General features: G+C 41.0%; 1 protein-coding gene across 5 annotated transcripts in view; it reads left to right on the forward strand.

Annotated features, from left to right (window-relative positions):
* Positions 1-19,472, forward strand: part of Fam135b (family with sequence similarity 135 member B) — a 328,330-nt gene that overhangs the window by 129,048 nt on the left and 179,810 nt on the right. For all 5 annotated transcript variants that reach the window (XR_005873157.1, XM_040735574.1, XM_040735575.1 and 2 more), the window contains exon 3: positions 9,970-10,049. Coding sequence is in view for 4 of the 5 variants with exons in the window: in XM_040735574.1 (XP_040591508.1) it covers positions 9,970-10,049 (80 nt within the window). In the remaining variant the exon portion in view is untranslated. The remainder of the gene's footprint in view (positions 1-9,969; positions 10,050-19,472) is intronic.

A 19,472-nucleotide genomic window follows, 5' to 3' on the forward strand; every position in this document is an offset into this window, starting at 1 on the left:
AGTTAGTTACCTGTAGGGAGAGCTGCATACCTAATAAAGAGCATAATATCAATCAATCAATCAGTAAGAGCAACTGCATTGAATTTAGAATTTGTTTGAATCCTGACTCTATCATGGCCATGGGCAAACTGTGTAAATATATTGCATCTTAATGATTTAGTATGTGAAATAAAGGAATAATCATGCCTTAGAGTCTGTACAAGCATTAAATAAGTTGGTACATGTGAATTGTGGATAATGAAACTAACAGGATTCACTCAAGTAATTGCAGCTAGCCATTTAAGTGACAAATAATGTGAGAATAGAGGATACCTCAATGCAAAGATTTGAGAGGCAAATAAGACAAGAAAGTCCAGGAATGTGGAGCATTTCTAGTTTGGATGAATGTTTGATATACATATCAGTGTGGAGAGACCCTGTACCCCTTTCCAATGCACTTAGCTCACACAACATTGGTGTGTGTGTGTGTGTGTGTGTGTGTGTGTGTGTGTGTGTGTGTTAGGTATGTGCAATCAATTCTGATGAGAGGTTGAGTATTATTCTCATTTTGTTCTTCTGTATTATGTAAAATACTTCCCTATTATAAAGTTTTTATTTTTGTTTATTCTATGTTTTATTTTTCTGCCTCTTGTGTGATTTCTCATTCAAGTTTTTGTCTATCAGTAACAAAGTTTGAATGAGAAGTGTCCTCTACAGCTCAAATATTTCAATGCCTACTTGGTTTCTAGTTCGTTGAACTGTTTGGGACACTGTAGAACTTTTCAGGCTGGAAGATGTCTGGTTCACACATATGTTAGGAACCAATAACAGACACCACATCATTGGTAAAATGTGGGCCAGGCACACATTGTCTAACTGTTCAGGTCTTGAAATGTGCTGTGATTCTGTGGGGGTGGTACATGTGAGCATCTTTAGTCATGAGCCAAGAGTTGCTTAGATAAAAAGTTAAATGTTGAACCCTATTTGACTTTTGGAATTAGTAGTTCTAATATCATCTTTTGACATTTTCATTACAGTGATTTTTATTTCAGGTCATACCATAAAGTCAGAGGGTCATTTCATTATACACCAAAATGGAAGTTATTATTGAAAAATGTTGTACATCTCTGCATTCCCATCATATGCTACTGCTTCTGTATTTATGAAAAATAATGTTTGGATTCTGGGTCACTCTCAGATTTGTAAATATTGAGGTTGGGTTGTATAGCCCTGTTGTTTGCCAGGGGACTCTGTCATTGGGATTTTCTTCTGTCTCTCTATTCTTCCAGCCACTTGTCTATCTGTACTTCCAGACATCCATTTGTCCATTCATCCATCCTTCCTTTCACCCATCCATGTCTATTCATTGATATGACATTTGTTGATATTTGACCATGCTAATTTTTGGAGATTTAGAGAAGGACAGAACACAGTTTGCCTTCTGTAGAAACTGGTATTGATAGAGGTCCAAGGCAAACAAAGAAGCAACTTATAGCATTCCCATTCTCAAACTACTTCCAAGAAGGCAGATAATACATGACATGGAGATGACATTAAGAAATTAGTGATCAGAGAAGGAATATGTGTTGGATTCCTAGTAATGAAAGATTGAGGAAAAAAGGAAGATAAGCAAATGAAAACACACTTTGCTTTGTTTACCCTAAAATAAAATTAAACTTATTCAAATGGTCTGGAGTTTTATTTTTTGTTTTTGTTTTTTTTTTCTGAGACAAGGTTTTTCTGTGTAGCTTTGAAGCCTGTCCTGAAACTCACCCTGTAGACCAAGCTGGCCTCACATTCACAGGGATCTCTTTGCCTCTGCCTCCTGAGTGCCGGGATTAAAGATGTGTGTTACCACTGCCCAAGAATTTTAATACCTAAAACTTTAGTTAACTACTTGGTTGTTCAATTTCTGTTGTTTTATGTAATAAACACTTGTGATAAATCAACTTTGTCTTAGTCACTGTTCTATTTTTGTGAAGCGACACCATGACCAAGGCAACTCTTATGAAAGGAAACATTTAATTGGGGCTGGCTTACAGTTTCAGAGGCTTAGTCCATTATTATCATGTCAAGGAGCATGGTGACATGGGCAGTAGCTGAGAGCTGCATCCTGCTCTTCAGGCTGAGAGAGAGGGGGAGACAAGAAGAGAGGGAGAGAGAGAGAGAGAGAGAGGGAGAGGGAGAGAGAGAGAGAGAAAGAGAGAGAGAGAGAGAGAGAGAGAGAGAGAGAGAGAGAGAGAGAGAGAGAGAGAGAGAGAGAGAGAGAGAGAGAGAGAGAGAGAGAGAGAGAGAGAGAGAGAGAGAGCGCAGAGACTCTGGGTCTGGCATGGGCTTTTGAGACTACCAATGACACACTTTCTACAAGACCACACCTATTCCAACAAGGCCACACCTCCTAATCTTTCTCAAATAGTGAAACTCCATGGTGACTAAGCATTTAAATGTATGAGCCTATGGGACCATGCTTATTCAAACCACCACAAACTTATAAAGAGAAAAGATTCATTGTGGTACATGGTATTAAAAGTTTGAGTCTGCAGAATCTTGGCCATGATAGCACAGCCCATCATGTCAGATGTATTTGCCTGAGGAAGAGGTCTGTTTATCTCATGCTGTCTGGAAGAGCAAAGAGAGAACAGAAGGGAGTGGGGTCTCAAAATCCTTCTCAATCCCATTCCCTAAATGACCGAACTTTCCTCCATTAGGCCCCACTTACTAAAATTTCCTACCCCCTAGTAGCACTGCAAGGTGACAGCCAGGCCTTCAACACATGGGCTTTTGAGGGTCATTCAGGATCCATACTAGAGCACACAGCTCTGTCTGTGGACAGATTACACAGCTTCCCTGAGCCACAGTGGTATATGGTGTTTAATTATTCTTATTGGTTTTGTTATGATTAAGAAATCTGAAAACATGCACATGCCATCTGGCTATCATTGCCGTAACACACCTCTGGCTGTTGAAGCAACATGCATAGCTTATACGAAGATTCTGGAGCTTGGAGATGTAAAATGTTTCTCACTGAGAGCTAACACAAGATTCCAGGAGTGCTGTGGGCATTCTTCTTTGGAGTTTATAAGAGAATCTGTCACATCTTCTGAGAGTCTAGAAACTCCAGCATCCTGGGAAGAGGATCCTTTCATGTTTCAAAGCTACCAATGCAAGGCCTCTTTCTTACCATGTTACTGTCTCTCTTCTCTTCTATTTATTGGACTGGTGTAGACAGAAGTTTCTGTCCCACCCAGTCCCACAGCTGTTTAGTCCCAAATAAACACAGAGACTTATATTAATTATACATTGTTTGGCCTATTGCTCAAGCTTATTACTAACTAGCACTTACAACTTAATCCAATAATTCTTATCTATGTTTAGCCACATGACTTAGTACCTTTTCTCAGTAAGTAAGGCATTCTCATCTTGCTTCCTCTGCCTCTGGCTGGTGACTGCATGCCTGCCTTCCTCCTCCCAGAATTCTCCTATCTGGTAGCTCTGCCTATACTTCCTGCCTGGCTACTGGCCAATCAGCATTTTATTAAACCAATATGAGTGACAAATCTTTACAGTGAAAAAGAGCATTATCCCTCATCAGACTGGATATACCCTGGATATCCAAAGCAATCTCCAGACTTCAAAGCTATCTTATTACCAGCTTGGTTTTCATATGAAACCTTAATTATTTTTGACTAACATTTTTGTAAGTTTTGAAGATTAGGATCAAGTTAAGGAAATGGGCACAACTCGTACTGATGGGAACGGTAAAAAAAAAAAAGGTGACTGTTAATATCGTTGTTTCTAAAGGGAGCTCTGTGAATTAGACTTCTTAAACACCAGCATAACATCTGGTTTTGCACTTTATTTGATCTTCACACCTCTCTTCTTGCTGAATTGATCCTCCTATCGGATTGTTCCCCAAGGGGATGACTTAAGTGCATCCTCCTTCACAACATATTAAAGTATACCATTTAGAAAATGTGTCTCTGCATACTCTGAAGATCCCCCATGGATGGGGGGTTGGGGGAGCTCAAGGGATGAGGGGTGGGAGAGGGAGCTGGGATCCACATGAGAAGCAAGCATGTTTCTAATTTAAATAAAAATTATATTGAGAAAAAATTTAAAATTAACAACAACAACAACAAAAAGAAAATGTGTCTCTGGATCATTTGATGGTTTACCCATATAAATAATGCTGTTCTTAAAAGTTTGCATACAAAAATATTTTCTATGTGAATGTGGATAGATTTCTTTATTTCTAGATTTTTCTCATACTTAGCACAGAAATAATGGTAAATTCATCAAATATATCCTGAAAAAATCAAAGGTCATCATCTGTATTATGTATGAATATGTGGTTTATGACCTGCTCATCTGACAAACTTCAAATGAAACAAAAGAGAATTGCTAAAAAAAATTAAACATTCTGTTTCAACAGGATAGAAACTAACAGGCAAACCTCACTAAAAGTTACTTTAATCAATGGATGCCTACAAAGCATGTGACATTAAAGATGATGGCTGATTCTTTAAAAGGAAATTCATTAACATCAAGTGCTTTTAAGAAACTATAACTTGTTCCAGGCCTCTGGGTTTTGGTACACCATCATTACTGCATCTTCACTGGAGCTATTCTGGGGTATCCTGTGTTTTGGAGATCTTGTAAGTATTATTCCACAGGACCAGTCCCTTCACGAGCTCCAGCAGGACCTAAATGGAGCAGATGCTAGGGTGGGTCAACCCAAGGCCCTGTTGTGGGCTTGGGTAGCCAGGCTGGTCAGATTGAGCCACTGGGGCCACCTGCCTTGGGTGCAATGGCAGAAACTCCCCTACATGCACCCCTGCAGGGATGCCCTCAGGGTAAGTTCAACCTAGACTGTGGTGAGGGGTGGGGGCCCTCTCTCAAGAGTATGGACCAGCTCCCTTGCTGTCATGGGCAGTGAGAGGTAAGACCAGCAGTGAAGAGCAGGACTGGCTCAGTATAAACCTCTGATTTCATCTCACATAACTCCCAAGTCCTCTGAGACTCATTGCAATGCACAGCTGCCAGTCAAGCTGATGGGACAAAGGGGTGTACTATATGACACACTGAAGCCTCCAGGGCAACCAGGACAGATGAAGAGGTGATGGAGAGGCAGGAGAGGAGAAGCAGAGATATTTCTGCTTAGGGTGTGTCTTTTGTTCTTCTTTGGTTTCTTAGTGTTTTTCTTTTGTTTTTGCTTGTTTGTTTACTTTCTTGCTTACTTTGTTTTACTTTCTTTCATAAGGGAGATACAACAGGGATAAGGGGAAAATACGTGGGACTGGGAGGTGAACAGAATTGAGGACTTTGTGTTTTTCAGGACATGTCTGCTACCTTTGGTGAAATGTTGGTTTATGTTATTTCTTCTATTTCTTTTTTTTTTTACTGTTGAATTTTGATGGTGCTTTATCCTAAGTAATAATGCTTTGTCAGATAATCAAGGAATGACACTCAAGTTTAATCTCTGCCCTCTAGAAACACACATGTATAGATGCAGTTCCCCTGCTTATAAATACCCTCCTCATACATACACTATCTAACCTTGCTTCATGTGTTGAGGGGCACCTTATTGGTCATGTATTCAATTTATTAACATTGATTACAGCCATCTTCTCCCTTACTCATTCCTGATTGACTCTCACACAATTCATACACCTCCTCTTAGTAATACTACTGGAGACATGACTTTGGAGCACTGATTAGCCACGAAGCACCACTCTGGAGTGGACATGTTTAATTGTGAAGAAGTCAACCCAAAGCACAACATTGCCAAATGCAAATGTGTTTGCAGGCTCTTTCCCTCAATCTCCATTCAGTCCCAATGTCAGATGCTTCTATTGATCACAGTCAAATTCATGTCTGTGAATAAGCAGAAAGGGGACATAAGCTTCAAATCTGAAGTTCACTAAATGATAACAAGTCTATGAGCCTACAACGATGGAATTCACAAGCAATGAATTCAATCAACATGAGATTTATAAATCTTTTCTCTGCTGCAGCTTTGATTGTGATCCTCAGTGACCCCTGTCACTGAAAACAGTGTTTTATATTAATGAAATTGGATTTTCTCCTGTTTGCTTTTATAGGCCATGTTTTGGATTAAGATATTAAGAAGTCCTCTTAGTTCTGTATGTGGAACATATTTAAAAGCTTTTCTATTTTTATCTTAATGCATTATAGATTTATCATTTTAATTGAAAATGATTTTTTTTCATATATCTGTATATAGATTTCGTCCATCTACACGTCTCAATTTCTTCTTACCCTCCCTCCCATCTGAATCCACTCTATTTCTGTCTCTCATTTGAAAACAAATAGACTTTTAGGAGAAAATAATAAAACATAATAGGATAAAGCAAAACTCAACAAATCAGAATAGGACAAAACAGACAGACAGAAGGAAAAGAACCCAAGAAAAGGCAGAGGAAACAAATAGAGATGCAGAGATCCATTCATTTGCATGCTCAGGAATCCCATAAAAACACAAAACTAGAAAACTGAAAACCATAATAAATATGCAAAACCTGCAGTATAGTAAATAAATTATAAATAAATAAAAGTAAAAATTAATACTATATTTAAAAATAAAATTTAAGATAAAGCTCTGATATGACATTATAAGACAAGAAACCTCCAAAGGTACCATTGAATTGAGTTCATGTTCTGTTGACCAACCACTGTTGGGCATGCAGTCTAACGTTAAGAGGAGTTTGTTTCCCCAGTGCGACTCCCTTGGATACAACTAAGCTTTCATTTGCAAGTGGTTCGGAAAATGGCTCCTGAGTTAGGGATTGGAGCATGTGTCCACTTCTCCTTTCAACTCTAGGACCCTATCTGGTGCAGACTAGTGCAGGCCCTGTACGTGCTCCATCAGTCTCTGTGGGTTCCAATGACCCTGTATTTAGAGAACCTTGTTTTCTCAGTGCCCTGCATCTCCTCTTGTTATTACACTGTTTCTGCCTCCTGCTTCTTCCTCGGGTTTCCCTGAATACTGAGGGAAGGGATTTGATGGAGATACTCCATTTAGGGCTGACTGTTCCTAGGTCACTTATTCTGTGTATATTGTCTGCCTGTGGATCTCTGTATTTGTTCTCATTTGCTGCAGGAAGAAACTACTCTGATGAAGGCTGACCAAGGCATTGATCTATGAGTAAAGCAGAATGTCACTAGGAATCATTTTATTGCATTTAGTTTTTCTAAGTAAGTTCAATATTATGAACAGTAGTGTTTAGTTTTCCTCTAGGCCCCTGGGCTATCTAATCTCAGGTTCTTGCTCACTCATACAGTATCAGGTATGAGTTTCATCTTATGGAGAGGACCTTAAATTAGATCAGATATGGCTGGTTACTGCTACAAGTTTTATGCCACCATTGTACTAGGGTCCTGCATGTAGGATGCTATTATAGATAGAAGTGTTTGTATCTGTGTTGATGTTTACAATTTTCCTTTGGTAGTGTACAGGGCACTTTACAGTACTAAGAGCATTAGCCACTGTGGTAAAGGCTCTAGGTAAGCACCAATTTTATTTCTCCATAGTAAATGAGTTGTGTATGTCTTTATAGGTCTATATTTTTCATTTAAGTACAAGAGCAATTTGAAGACAGGTTCTTTTGTTTGTTTTTATTTTTATTTTTTGAGACCAAGTTTCTCTGTGTAACAGCCCTGGTTGTTCTGAAACTAGTTCTGTAGACTAGGCTGGTCTTGAACTCACAGAGGTCAGCTTGCCTCCACCTCCTGAGTGCTGGGATTAAAGGGATGTACTACTACTGCCCTATGTAAGGACAGGTGTTTTTTATGTAAAGTGGGGTTTTAAATTTGAGATTTGTTTGTTTGTAATTATTGTTTTCCGTGGGTGTTCAATTGCTTCAAGAAAACATGTTGAGAAGATTTTTCCTGCAGTTCACAGACTGTCCTCTCTCTATCTCTCTGTCTCTCTGTCTCTGTCTCTTTCTCTCTCTCTCTCTCTCTCTCTCTCTCTCTCTCTCTCTCTCTCGTGTGTGTGTGTGTGTGTGTGTGTGTGTGTAAAACAATAATAGGGTCATGAATATATGAAGGACTTGGCTGGAGCATAGAATAACTTTGAGTGGTATACATGATAAAAAATACATTTAGTACATTATCCATGAATGAAATTCTCAAAACAAAATAAAATACCCACAAATGTTGTTAGTGTGTTTATGCCCTTGTTACTATGGGGTAGAGGTGGAATTCTAGGTTCCCTATATGGTCTCCACTAAAACCAGGGTCATTACCATCTGCTAAAGATGAAAATCTGGATGGAAGATGGAGATGGAAGTTTGCTCTCAACTAACCGTCCAGGCGAAGTTTTCTTACAGCCTAGTAACTGTACCCTCTGCTGTGGGTGGAGGTTCTGACATTTCTATGTGGTACCGGCAGGAAGGACACAGACAGCTGTTATCTAAACGTTTTCTGTTTTGCTATGTTTTTCCCTTTTTGTTTGGCTGTGTGTGTATGTGTGTGTGTGTGTGTGTGTGTGTGTGTGTGTGTGTGTGTGTGTGTGAATAGGTGTGCATGTGTATGTGTGTATGTGCGTGGCATATATGTGTTGTCTATGTGTTTGTGTGTATATGGTGTGTATGTATATATGTGTGTGTGCATATGTAACATGTGTGTATGTGTCTGTGTATGCTCAGTCATTAGTGTTTCTAGTTTGTTGACTAAGACACGCCCCCCAATATTCTGTTTAGGACATAGGAGGCAAAAGCAGAAGGCGAGAAAGTCACTACCATGTCTTTCCTTCACTCCAAGTGCTTGGCCTATCTGCCTCCCCATCTTTGTCTCCTTGTGCTTATTTTGTGCTGATAGAGGTGATTTTTTGTTTTGTTTTGTTTTTTGTTTTCATCTTGTGCTTTGGGGAAAGGAACAGGAGAACATGAGCACTGACTGTTCTGTCTTTTAGAGGCAGATGCCATGCCAGGTAGTAACCATTTTTTTCCTTTATTTTGTTTTGTTTTCCCATCATTTATGGGCCTTTTTTTGTTTTTTTTTCATTTTACAGATACAAAATAAGCTCATAAAATTATACAGGATATTCAAACTCACTCAGCTCACACATGCCAGAGAAAGTTCATAAATTACAGATAATGTCATATTTGAGCAGCTCGAAACTGTCACCCAGACTCCAGTCATGTATCCATGTCTATCATGTGCACTTCAAAGTAACACCCACGGCCTTCACTAGAAATACCCCGTGGTTCCACTGACATGGTGGCACACACTTCCTAGCTAGAAGCACAAAGAGACAATGGTCACTGATCTGTCCATGGTCTATTTTCTTCCATTTTACCTTGTCTTATTTACATTTCACTCCATCATGGGTGTGAATGTGTGGAGAGAACAATTACACCAGAAATAGTCCTCGTGTGCATACAAGTGAAAGGGCGTTGACAGCAAATACCAGAGTGGACACAGATAGTGACACTAAGACCATTAGGAGCCTGTGTAGGAGTTCCAAACATGGACATGACGGAACAAACATATGGAAAAACAAATACACTGGGGAGAGTGGTTAGCACATATTCAGAAAAGGCAGCTTGCCCTCTGCATGCCCCAAGGAAGTGTGTGGAAGAAGGGAATACAGTACACACTCTATTTGATGAGAGAGCAAGCCAACTCATATCTGGATTTTCAGTCCTGCATTGTGTTATCTCTTTCCTAGATCAAAGAAGAAGCATATCTTCATAAGACTGTTATATGACCCATCTGTCCTTTTCTGTAGTGGCATCACCTCCAAACTTGCTCAGTCTCAATGTGATCTCAAGTCAAGTCTCACCATTTCCTGTCTCTTACCCTTTCATTGCTACAATAAATGCTTTCTTTTTTTCCTTCCAGTTGAATGCTTGGTATCTAGGACCTTCGATGATTTCCTGTGGCTTTCCATATTAAGTCTAGATCACTTTAGAAGACACATTAAGGAGTCATATTGTCATGGCCTGGTCTCTGCTCTTTTCTTAGGTATTACCAGATCCGAGTGACCTTGAAAATGTCCACAAGGATCCCCCACAGACTGAGTGCTTCCATCGTTGGCCAGTCAGGTGAGTAGAAAGCAGGGCTCCTGCCTTATGGCTAACCTATCATATGTTCCTGTGTGTCAAGGTCTAGCAGAACACAGGGCAATGCTCACTGTCAACAGTTGGACCAATGTGTTCAGGAAAGGCAAACCCACTTCTGGAAATGGTCCTATGGTGAACATTATTGTCAAGAGGGTTTAGCTGAATAAAAATCACCTTAGAAGTGGCTGGTAGCTAGGGGGAAGCTCTTTGCATCAGGTTGAATGAAGTCACATCATGGATGAAATGGATGACAAACAACATCCAGTTGATATGTAAGGAGAAACCTGTTGTTATGACTTCAGGGGACCAAGTAAGTATGCAGTTGTGCTGGTACTTTCTAGTCACAGTAGAGGTTCTGAATGCCATCAACTATTGTAAAAAGATGTTCAGGAAAAACCCAGGTCCTAATTTTGATGCTGTAGATCTAAGTGGAAATTCAAGACTTTGAGGAGCCAGTCTGACAGAACTCAGTGAGAAATACAGAACCTTGTGGACAGGAAATACTTGTGAAAAACCGGAGAGCAGAAGTACAAGGAGGTTCCAGAGCAAATCTGGCAGAAACCACAGTCTGGTGAGTCTTAGAAGAAATGATTCAGCCTTCAGGAAAGAGGAAGAAAAAGAAAGGAGATGGACAGGAAAACTGCACAGCACCTTCTCTGGAGTGAGCAGTCCCAGCTATGAGGTCCAGAGGCTGCTGGGCATGCAGGAGCTTTGGGGATCCATGGAGAAGGAACTGGCTGAGATGGTGCTGCAAAGACATAGAAAGCCGGCAAGAAATTCAACTTCAAGCTAAAGCCCTTTTCCTTTCTGGTCTAGTTTGACAGAGTAATAACTGTCATGTCTTTGAGTTTTGTACTTATATTCTGTTTAGAACAAAAGCCAACAAACACCAGCAGTGACTTATGATCAGTTTCATGGGTGAGAGATATAGTGTATATTTATTTCTCCTTCAAGGCGAATTTTCTAGTGATATCACATTCCTCTGTCTATGTCTACGTTGTCTACAAATCCTTCCAAAACTTGGTGCTTAAAACAATGTCCCATTCTGCTTGATTTTTCAAGCTTAGCCTCAGGATGCATTAGTGTCTCCTCAGGCCTCAGCTGGGATGGAACATTCAAGACTCCTTCACTGACAGGTCACATGGCAAGCTCACTGCTTGAAGACTTAGTTGAGCTTCTGCGTCTAGTTGGAGTACCAAACTACTTTACATGGTAGTTCCATTGCCAGGAGATAAGACAAAGAGAATTCTACATTGCTTCCTGACTATAAGTTGGACTGGTACATGGATTTTCTCCTGTATCTCAATGGTCAAATCTAGGCCAAGGCTGTCCATCATTACCTGGAAAGACAATGTATTCTACCCCTTCCTGTAAAGCACTCACTTTAAACCCTGTATGGTGAGGACACTGACAGCCATTTACAGGCAATTATCTAAACATACTTTCTATCACTTCTAGGTATTTTTACATAGGAAAAAAGATAAATGTGTGTTTTAGAAGCAAAATAGGAGGAAACTAAAAAATATCTAGGATCGTCAAAGTGAGGTCAATGGTGTCTTTAACTCCCATTAATTGACTTGTCTTGTCACTGTAGTATATTTAATTTGTTCTTTTGTTCCAATTGTATTTAATGTGGACATAGACAAAGCATACTGAGTCTAATGAGGCAGGAATAAGTAGACCAGAGTGCCGTATGCACATTGCAGTCCTTCTTCCCATTTTCCAAGCCTTGTGAAATCAGAAGTTGATCCAGCAATTGATTTCCTAGTGCCTCATCTGTGAATGGCATCACAGGCTTGCGGTGTGGACCAAATGAATTCTGTGAGGGAAATAGGTATAAAGTTGTTCAGCTCAGAGAAAGCTTAGGATAATTGTGCACTAGGCTAAGTGTAGCTGTCATGTGTAGTGTTGCTGTGTGGATGGAAGTTTCTGCCCTACCTAGTCCTGCAGCACTTCAGTCCCAAATAAACACACAGAGGCCTATTTCTCAGGCCTATTACTAACAAACTCATACAACGTAAATTAACCCATAATTCTTATCTATGTTTAGCCACATGACTTAGTAGCCTTTATCAGTAAGGCATTCTCATCTTGCTTCCTCTGCCTCTGGCTGTTGACTGTCTCTCTGCCTTTTCTCTTCCCAGAATACTCCTAGTCTGGTAGCTCTGCCTATACTTTCTGCCTGGCTACAGGCTACTGGCCAGTCAGTGTCTTATTAAACCAATATAAGTGACAAATCTTTACAGTGTTAAAAAGCATTATCCCACATCATAGCTGTTTACCTAACTATTCTGCTTTATGTAGAATCTTGGTCATATACTTGAAGATATAGGTGTTTTCATCAGATGGTCTCATAGTCATCTCATGAAATAAAAGTGATGAGAGTAATACAGTAGAGGCAGGGTTTGCTGACCCTGATGGAGCAAATAGCTGAGCAGGAACAGGGCAGTTAAGTAGAAAAAGAGATTCATAGTGGGGCCTGGAAGGTTGAGAAACTAGCTCTAGATGATGGTATGGAAGGATGATCAGTCAGAGGCCACAGTATGACCGCAATTGCTGTAACCAAAATGGGCCCCTAATTCTTTGTATCCATATGGATCAGATCTAGTGTATTGATGAGAACTGGGACCACAGGAGAAACAAGTCAGACTGGCTGGATTTGTGCCATATAACTAAGAGAAGTTTTGTCTGAAAGGCACAGAGAGATGAAGGTAAATACCTTGATCACATGAACCCAATGCTTTTCAAATGCAAGATGTTTTCAGCAATTAAACAGTGGGGATGCCTTCTCTCTCCTTCCAGCATGTTAGTAAATGTTACATGGAAGCAGATTTCCATGGTTCATATGACTTTGATGCAGGTTCTGTAGGTTCAGAAACTTCACATTGAATTTTCCAAGATAGATTTCCACGGTTATTTCATGATTAGATCCTGTAGAGCAAATTCCATGTGCATACCCTGTGTGTCCCTGAGTTACCTACCATATTACTTTTAAAAAGGTAATTTGGGTAGATTGTTCTCTGGAAATGGGTGAATTATTCTCTTCTTAGTTGTCTGAACATGTCCTTGAGTGGATTGTAACAAGCTCTGAGCTCGTGCTGGTTAGGTTAGGATCAATCCTTCCCTTGGGCATTCTAAAAGATCCCAGTGTCAGAGAAGGGACAAGTACTCGATTAGGTGACAACTGTGATTGGATTAGACATGCTCACAGGCATTAGTGTAAGGCACAAAGGAGGGATACCTCTGTGTGAATTTAGGGACACTAGAAAGTGCAGGGTCCTGGCATAGCTGGGTTTAGGCCCTGAGATGGGAAGGGCCTTAGTGCACAAAATGTCTGATCACCAAGTAAGTTTCACACAAGTGACAGCCCCAAATATCCTGAACCATCTTTATTTACACTTCAAAAGCAAACATGTTTTTCCCACTCTCCAGTGTTAACCTCAGGCAGAAACAGACATGTTTTCTCAGCTTCTGAATCAAAACAACTTTTAAACCAAAAACAACACTGCTCTGCATTTTGCCAGCTTGGCTAACTATCAAGCTGGGTGCATCCTGTCCTTACAAAGCTAAAAGGTGATAGGCATAGACACACATTCTCAAGAACAGTGATATCATTCAAAACTTAACAAAGCACATTTACAGAAATAGGAGGCATTTGCCATAAGCTGCTTTCATGTAATTAGTTTGTATTTCTCTGACTGTTTGCTTGTCCTGCAAAGGGGTCCTGTATGCCTAAGACTCTATACAGGGTGAACTTTGATAAAGCACTCATTTTCCATCACGCCACACCATTCTTTGAATTGGGAGGCATAGTTGATGTCCCCTATGTTGCTTTCTTATATGTGCCCATTAACTTTTATTGCCTCAGATCCTGTCAGCACTGAATCAGAAAAGTTCCCAGGGCCTGGGGTGACAGCTGGTATTTCCAGATAAGAACCTGAGAAGCACCAGTTCCCAAAGATTTTAAGGGAAAATATTGGAGAAAAAATGGGGTTCTTGGGAATGATCACATCTGTCCCATGTGTGACTGTCAAAGTGAAATTAAAAGCCACCAAGCGAATCACCAACATTATAAAAGAGAAGAGAGTGTATAGGTCATGCTGGCCCATCGGTATTCATCACTGCCTCAAGGTCCACTTGTCCTTGCCTAGTAAGAGACCATCTCCATGAGTTTTGTCTCACAGAGACCCTTTGGACAAGCATTCATATGCTGATCTGAAAGTAGGCTACCACGTGGCTCCTAACAGGAAATTTTGGCCCTGACACTAGAGTCTTGATTACTACCAAAATAGGAAATTAGGGATTACAGGTGGTTATATAGGGCATCCCTCAACTGTCATAAAATCTGAAAGAAAATAAAGACTCATCATGTTGTCTCTCTGTTCTACTTTTGATGTCATTACAGCTGGGAAGCGGTAGATGCTATCTAAGAGGCAGATTGTACACACTGTTGTCAGACCCTGCATCTATGCACGCTAAATTTCCACTCACCTAACTCAGAGTCTTCAACCTCCAAGTCAGGTCGCGAAGGATTTGAGAGCTTTTTGATGGGGCTACTGTACCATGATTGATACATATTGTAAAAAGGGCCAGACAGATTTCAGCCTATTATCAAAGAAGACTCTTACCATGGTTTTAATGAGAGCTCATGAATGGAGTCAACACATGTGTTGCAGTGTGAATCAAGTGTGAGACGTTGGGAACTGCAATTTGAGTGAAGAGGCAAAGGTTGGATGGGGATACTTGTGATGTGGACATCATTTGCAGCATTGCCATGAATTCTTTAAGATGTTTGACCATCCATCTCAATGCCAGGCTGTGAAGTTCCGTCTTATCCTTTCAGTGTGCCTTGCCCATGGCTGGCTAGCTAAACACAGTGGCAATGGAGTACACCCCGGAAGCCATGCTTTTTTCTTTTGTATAGTCATGGTCTCTAGAGGAACAGAGCAATATAACAAATATGTATTGCAAAGGGGATTTATTAGATTGACCTGCATGATGCATGCTGGGTAGTTCAGCAATGGCTGTCTGTACACTGGAGAAGCTGAAAACTACTAGAACTTGGTAGCTGCCTGTCCACAAAGTTGAATGATGCCTCAGCAGTTCCAGGAGAGCCATGGCTCTAGAGTCTACTTTGCTGGGTTTAACAAAGGATACTTACTGGTATCCGATGTAAGTGACAGATGGCAACAGTAGGAATAGCCACACATCAGATTCACTCAACATCAGGGAGTAAGGGAAGCAGGCAAAAGTAACCTGGATTTCCTCTCCGAATTCTTTATGTCTGGGCTGACACCAAGCTTGATCTTTCTGCTCTCAATTAATCTTTCCAGAAAATGCCTGACAGCCCACAGCCCCACAGTCCCAACCAGAGACACTTTATTTCCTTGATCCCAGATTCAGTTAATCTTTCAGTCAAGATTAAATATCATATTCATACATATAAATTTGTACATATGTGGCTGTACGTGTGTGTGTGTATGTGTAGAAGGAATTAATCACAAGTTACCTTTCTTATTCCTAAAATACTATTTGAATCTATGAGATCAAAGCAATATTTTCCTGTATCCAACAAATTGCTCAGATCTTAGAAGCCAGGAAACCTGAACAATAAGGAGAGGGAAAAATGGATATTAATTGAAATGTGAGTATTAAGGTATTCCTGTGAAGGAACATAGACATGAGACATTTTAAACATCTAACTATGCTATTTCAAGCCCCCACCTCTCATTCTGGGTCTCAATTAACATGCTCATGATACTAGGAGTTCAGTTCAGAACTCCTGGAATCCAGTTGCAGAGAGGGAGGAGTGAGCAAAGGGGTCAAGACCAGACTGGTGAAACCTACAGAGACAGCTGACTTGAACAAGGAAGAGTGCAGCGCCCACACCACAAGCAACTCCGAGGTATCAGGAAAAGAAAGGCCAGATGTCCAGCTGTTTGTACTAAGAAGTGTCTTTATTTTGCAAGTGCTAAGAGGTCTCTCTCTTGTCTTACAACACAGTAGAAAAACCCCAGGTGGAAGAGAGCATGTTTTCCTTGTGCTAGATGTTGATGTCAGTGGGGCAATGCGGGGGCAGTAAGCCAGGACTAGAAAACAGGATGCACCTGTGGCTATCAGCTGACAAACAACTCAGAGATTCTGTGGGGGCTAGGCCCGGACAGGAGAGTCCATGGACCCCAGACTGATAGCTGGGAAACTAGCATGGGACTAATCTAGACCCCCTCAAACGTGGGTGTCAGTGAGGAGGCCTCGGCAATCTATGGGGCCTCTTGAAGTAGATTAGTATTTATCCCTGTCATATGAATGGATTTTGGGAGCCCATTCCACACAGAGGGATGCTCGCTCAGCCTAGACATATGGGGGAGGACCTAGACCCTGCTCCAAATGATATGACAGACTTTGAAGATGGCTCATGGAAGGCCTCACCCTCCCTGGGGAGCAAAGAGAGGATGGGATGGGGGCCAATGGGGGACAGGGGAGGAGGGGAGGGAGAGAGAACGGTGATTGACATCTAAAACAAGCTTGTTTCTAATTTAAATAAAAAAATAGAAAAAAGTGTCCATGATAATGGAGGATTGCTAAGGACATTTAACCTTGGATATTTACCTCCATAAAAAAGGTTCTGTTTAATAAATTCTCTTGTTTCTTACTCCTTTTGAGATGGTAAAGAAAAACAAAATTTCATTTCCCTCAGGGACTGATCAATTAGGACGTCATGGTAGGAAGAAAGGTGCCTATCAAAGTGATTTTGGCCTGTAGTGAATGATTAGTTTAAGAACAGGAACCGCCAGTGTCTACTCATCAAAGCAAATGGAAAGATAGCAGAGTAAATTGTGGAAACGTAGAAAATTTGGCATGATTAGTTTTTGTAATGTTTTGAGAGGTAATTTCCATTCCTACTAAATGGAAGCACTTAAGAGTTTCACCATGTAGGGGCAGGGAGAGACATTCATTTCTCAAATGAATCAATCTAATTTCTTTTAATGGTCCATTAAAGTGCACCTAAATATCAAATATGCCTGTTTTCGTGGAGAATGCTAAGCAGGTAAAGCACTCAGTCTCTCAGGCTAGGGTCTGAAAGTCTGAGGACAGCCAGTTCAGGGTTGACAGAGCGGCTGCCTGCCTTAAGCCTGAGGGTTTGCAATCCATTACCATAGCATCCATTCATCTGCAGCCAAGTCGCACAGGCAGTTTGAGGATGATAATGGCCTGCCTGGGCTTCCTTACGTCCACCCTAAGCATTATTAAAGCCTTCTCTACCAGCTTTCTGGGCACTCAGTTTCCTTCCAGTCAAGTTAGCTCCTCACTGTGCTCTGTTCTTAAAGCTGCATGGGGTCAGTGTCTGTTTCAGGAGTTTTCATTAAGTCATTTGTCACTCCGCTTGTGTTGACTGACAACTTCCCTTGCTCCTGGTCCCTTCTTTTCCAGAGTTTCAGTTTTCTCCACTAGGTGGGTAGAAGTACTCCCTATGCTCTCCCGTGACCAGGCTATACAAGGGTGATCATCCGTGTAGACGTGAATGGCTCTCACCCAGTGTCCCTCACACAGGTTTTTTTTTGGTTTTTTGGTTTTTTGGTTTTTTGGTTTTTATGAGACAGGGTTTCTCTGTATTGTTTCAGAGGCTATCGGTCCAGCCTGGCCTCGAACTCACAGAGATCCGCCTGCCTCTGCCTCCCGAGTGCTGGGATTAAAGGCGTGCGCCACCACCGCCCGGCTCCCTCACACAGTTTTTAAAAGCAGCCTTGATCCCTCCCTCATGCCTGTATTCTAACTTCCCCACCACATTTATCTTAGCTTGTTTTCTATCCCCAGAAGCCATGTCTTCACTTTGGAGGAATGCCCACATGCCGCCGAATTTGTCCTGAGAACTGATCTTGCTAGGAAATTGGAATATCACTACCTCACTTCACAAATACAAGTTCTGCCATGGGTCAGTAGTTGCTAATGAAGAATCTTGGTGGCTTATCTCCCCTGTTTCTAGAAAGGAAAGTTAGAAATATGACATGAAGCACCTTTTAGATGCCTGTAGAATATTACAGGCTTATTTCTCTCTCTTCCTACACAACTTCTCACTGCCCCTGTGACTTCACTAAGGGTGAACCCTAAATAAATTACTGATGCACATACCCTTGTATACCTCTTTACCAACAGTGTCTGGAAACATCTAGGCTCAGAGGGGTGGTAGTTTGCAGACCAGGTTCAACTGACTCAATCCAATCTTGTGCCCTGGCCTTGGTATAGCTCTCTATCTGTAAAATGATCATTAGGGAAGATTCTGGAGAGCCAAAGAGCAATAAAATTGGTATATGCACTTGATATACTTTTTGTGTGTCCAAATATTCAAATGCATATTCTAAGATATCATATCTGTATAACACCTTCTTACCTCATCAAACAGGGACAATTTTTAACTCCACTCCAATTGCTGTCAGTTCCCTGAGGTGTGTGCTGAACCTTAAATTTCTAGTTCTTCAAAATTGGATGTGTATGAGGCACTGTTAATACACAATGCAGTGAGGCTGGGGTATCTGCTATGAATGGGAAGTGATCGGTGTTAGAGACACGGTTCAGGAGGAGAGGCAGAGGGCCCCAGGAGTCAGCAAGTGGTCCACCTGGGAAGTTTCTCTCTTCAGGACACATCTGGTTCTGGTACGCAGAGTCAGCAGTGAAACCTCCCTCTGTTTGAAAAATGAGGAGGGTCCCTTAATTGGGTCTCCCTGACATCAGATACCCCAGCTCTGTCCATGTACTCACAGCTGGAGCATCCAAAGCCCTTAGTATAAGACCTGATCCTCACCCATGCAGTATCACCCATATGTGAATGGGAAATACCTACATATGCTACATCACACTTAACAAAGGAACCTACAAGGAAATACTGAGAATTGGGCAGGGTCCTTGGAGCCCTTATCATGAGATTAAGCACAAGGCTTCAGAGACTTACTTCAGTGACAGGAGACAATCAAGGACAAAGGCTCTGGAAAGAAGCAGCTTTGAACTCCTCACTGTCCTCCCCAGATCTCTGAACAATGTTATCAACAATGTTCTCTAGTGTAAGTAGTACATACAGCACTGAAATCCTAAGTCCTTAATTAGTGCTGACTACTGATAATTTTAGAAATCTGAATTGATAAGAATAAAAAAAACTAGCTTCAGCAGAATTCTAAATCACAAGACATTTCTTTGCAGCTGTACTGTGAAATGTGTAATTGCTTACATATCAGAAATTTGCTCATCATATCTGGGCATAGACAAGAACAAAATGGCAGTTATATGTGGCATTCCTTAGTGTTTCCTTGGTGTATCATGACCCCAGAGAGGAATTCCCGAGAAACAAAGGGCTGATGTTTCAGTCTGATTAATTGAAAGTGGCTTTGGGATAAATATTTAGATGTGTGATAA

Source organism: Mesocricetus auratus, unplaced genomic scaffold, assembly GCF_017639785.1.
Source record: "Mesocricetus auratus isolate SY011 unplaced genomic scaffold, BCM_Maur_2.0 Super-Scaffold_100047, whole genome shotgun sequence".
Taxonomy (NCBI): Eukaryota; Metazoa; Chordata; class Mammalia; order Rodentia; family Cricetidae; genus Mesocricetus; species Mesocricetus auratus.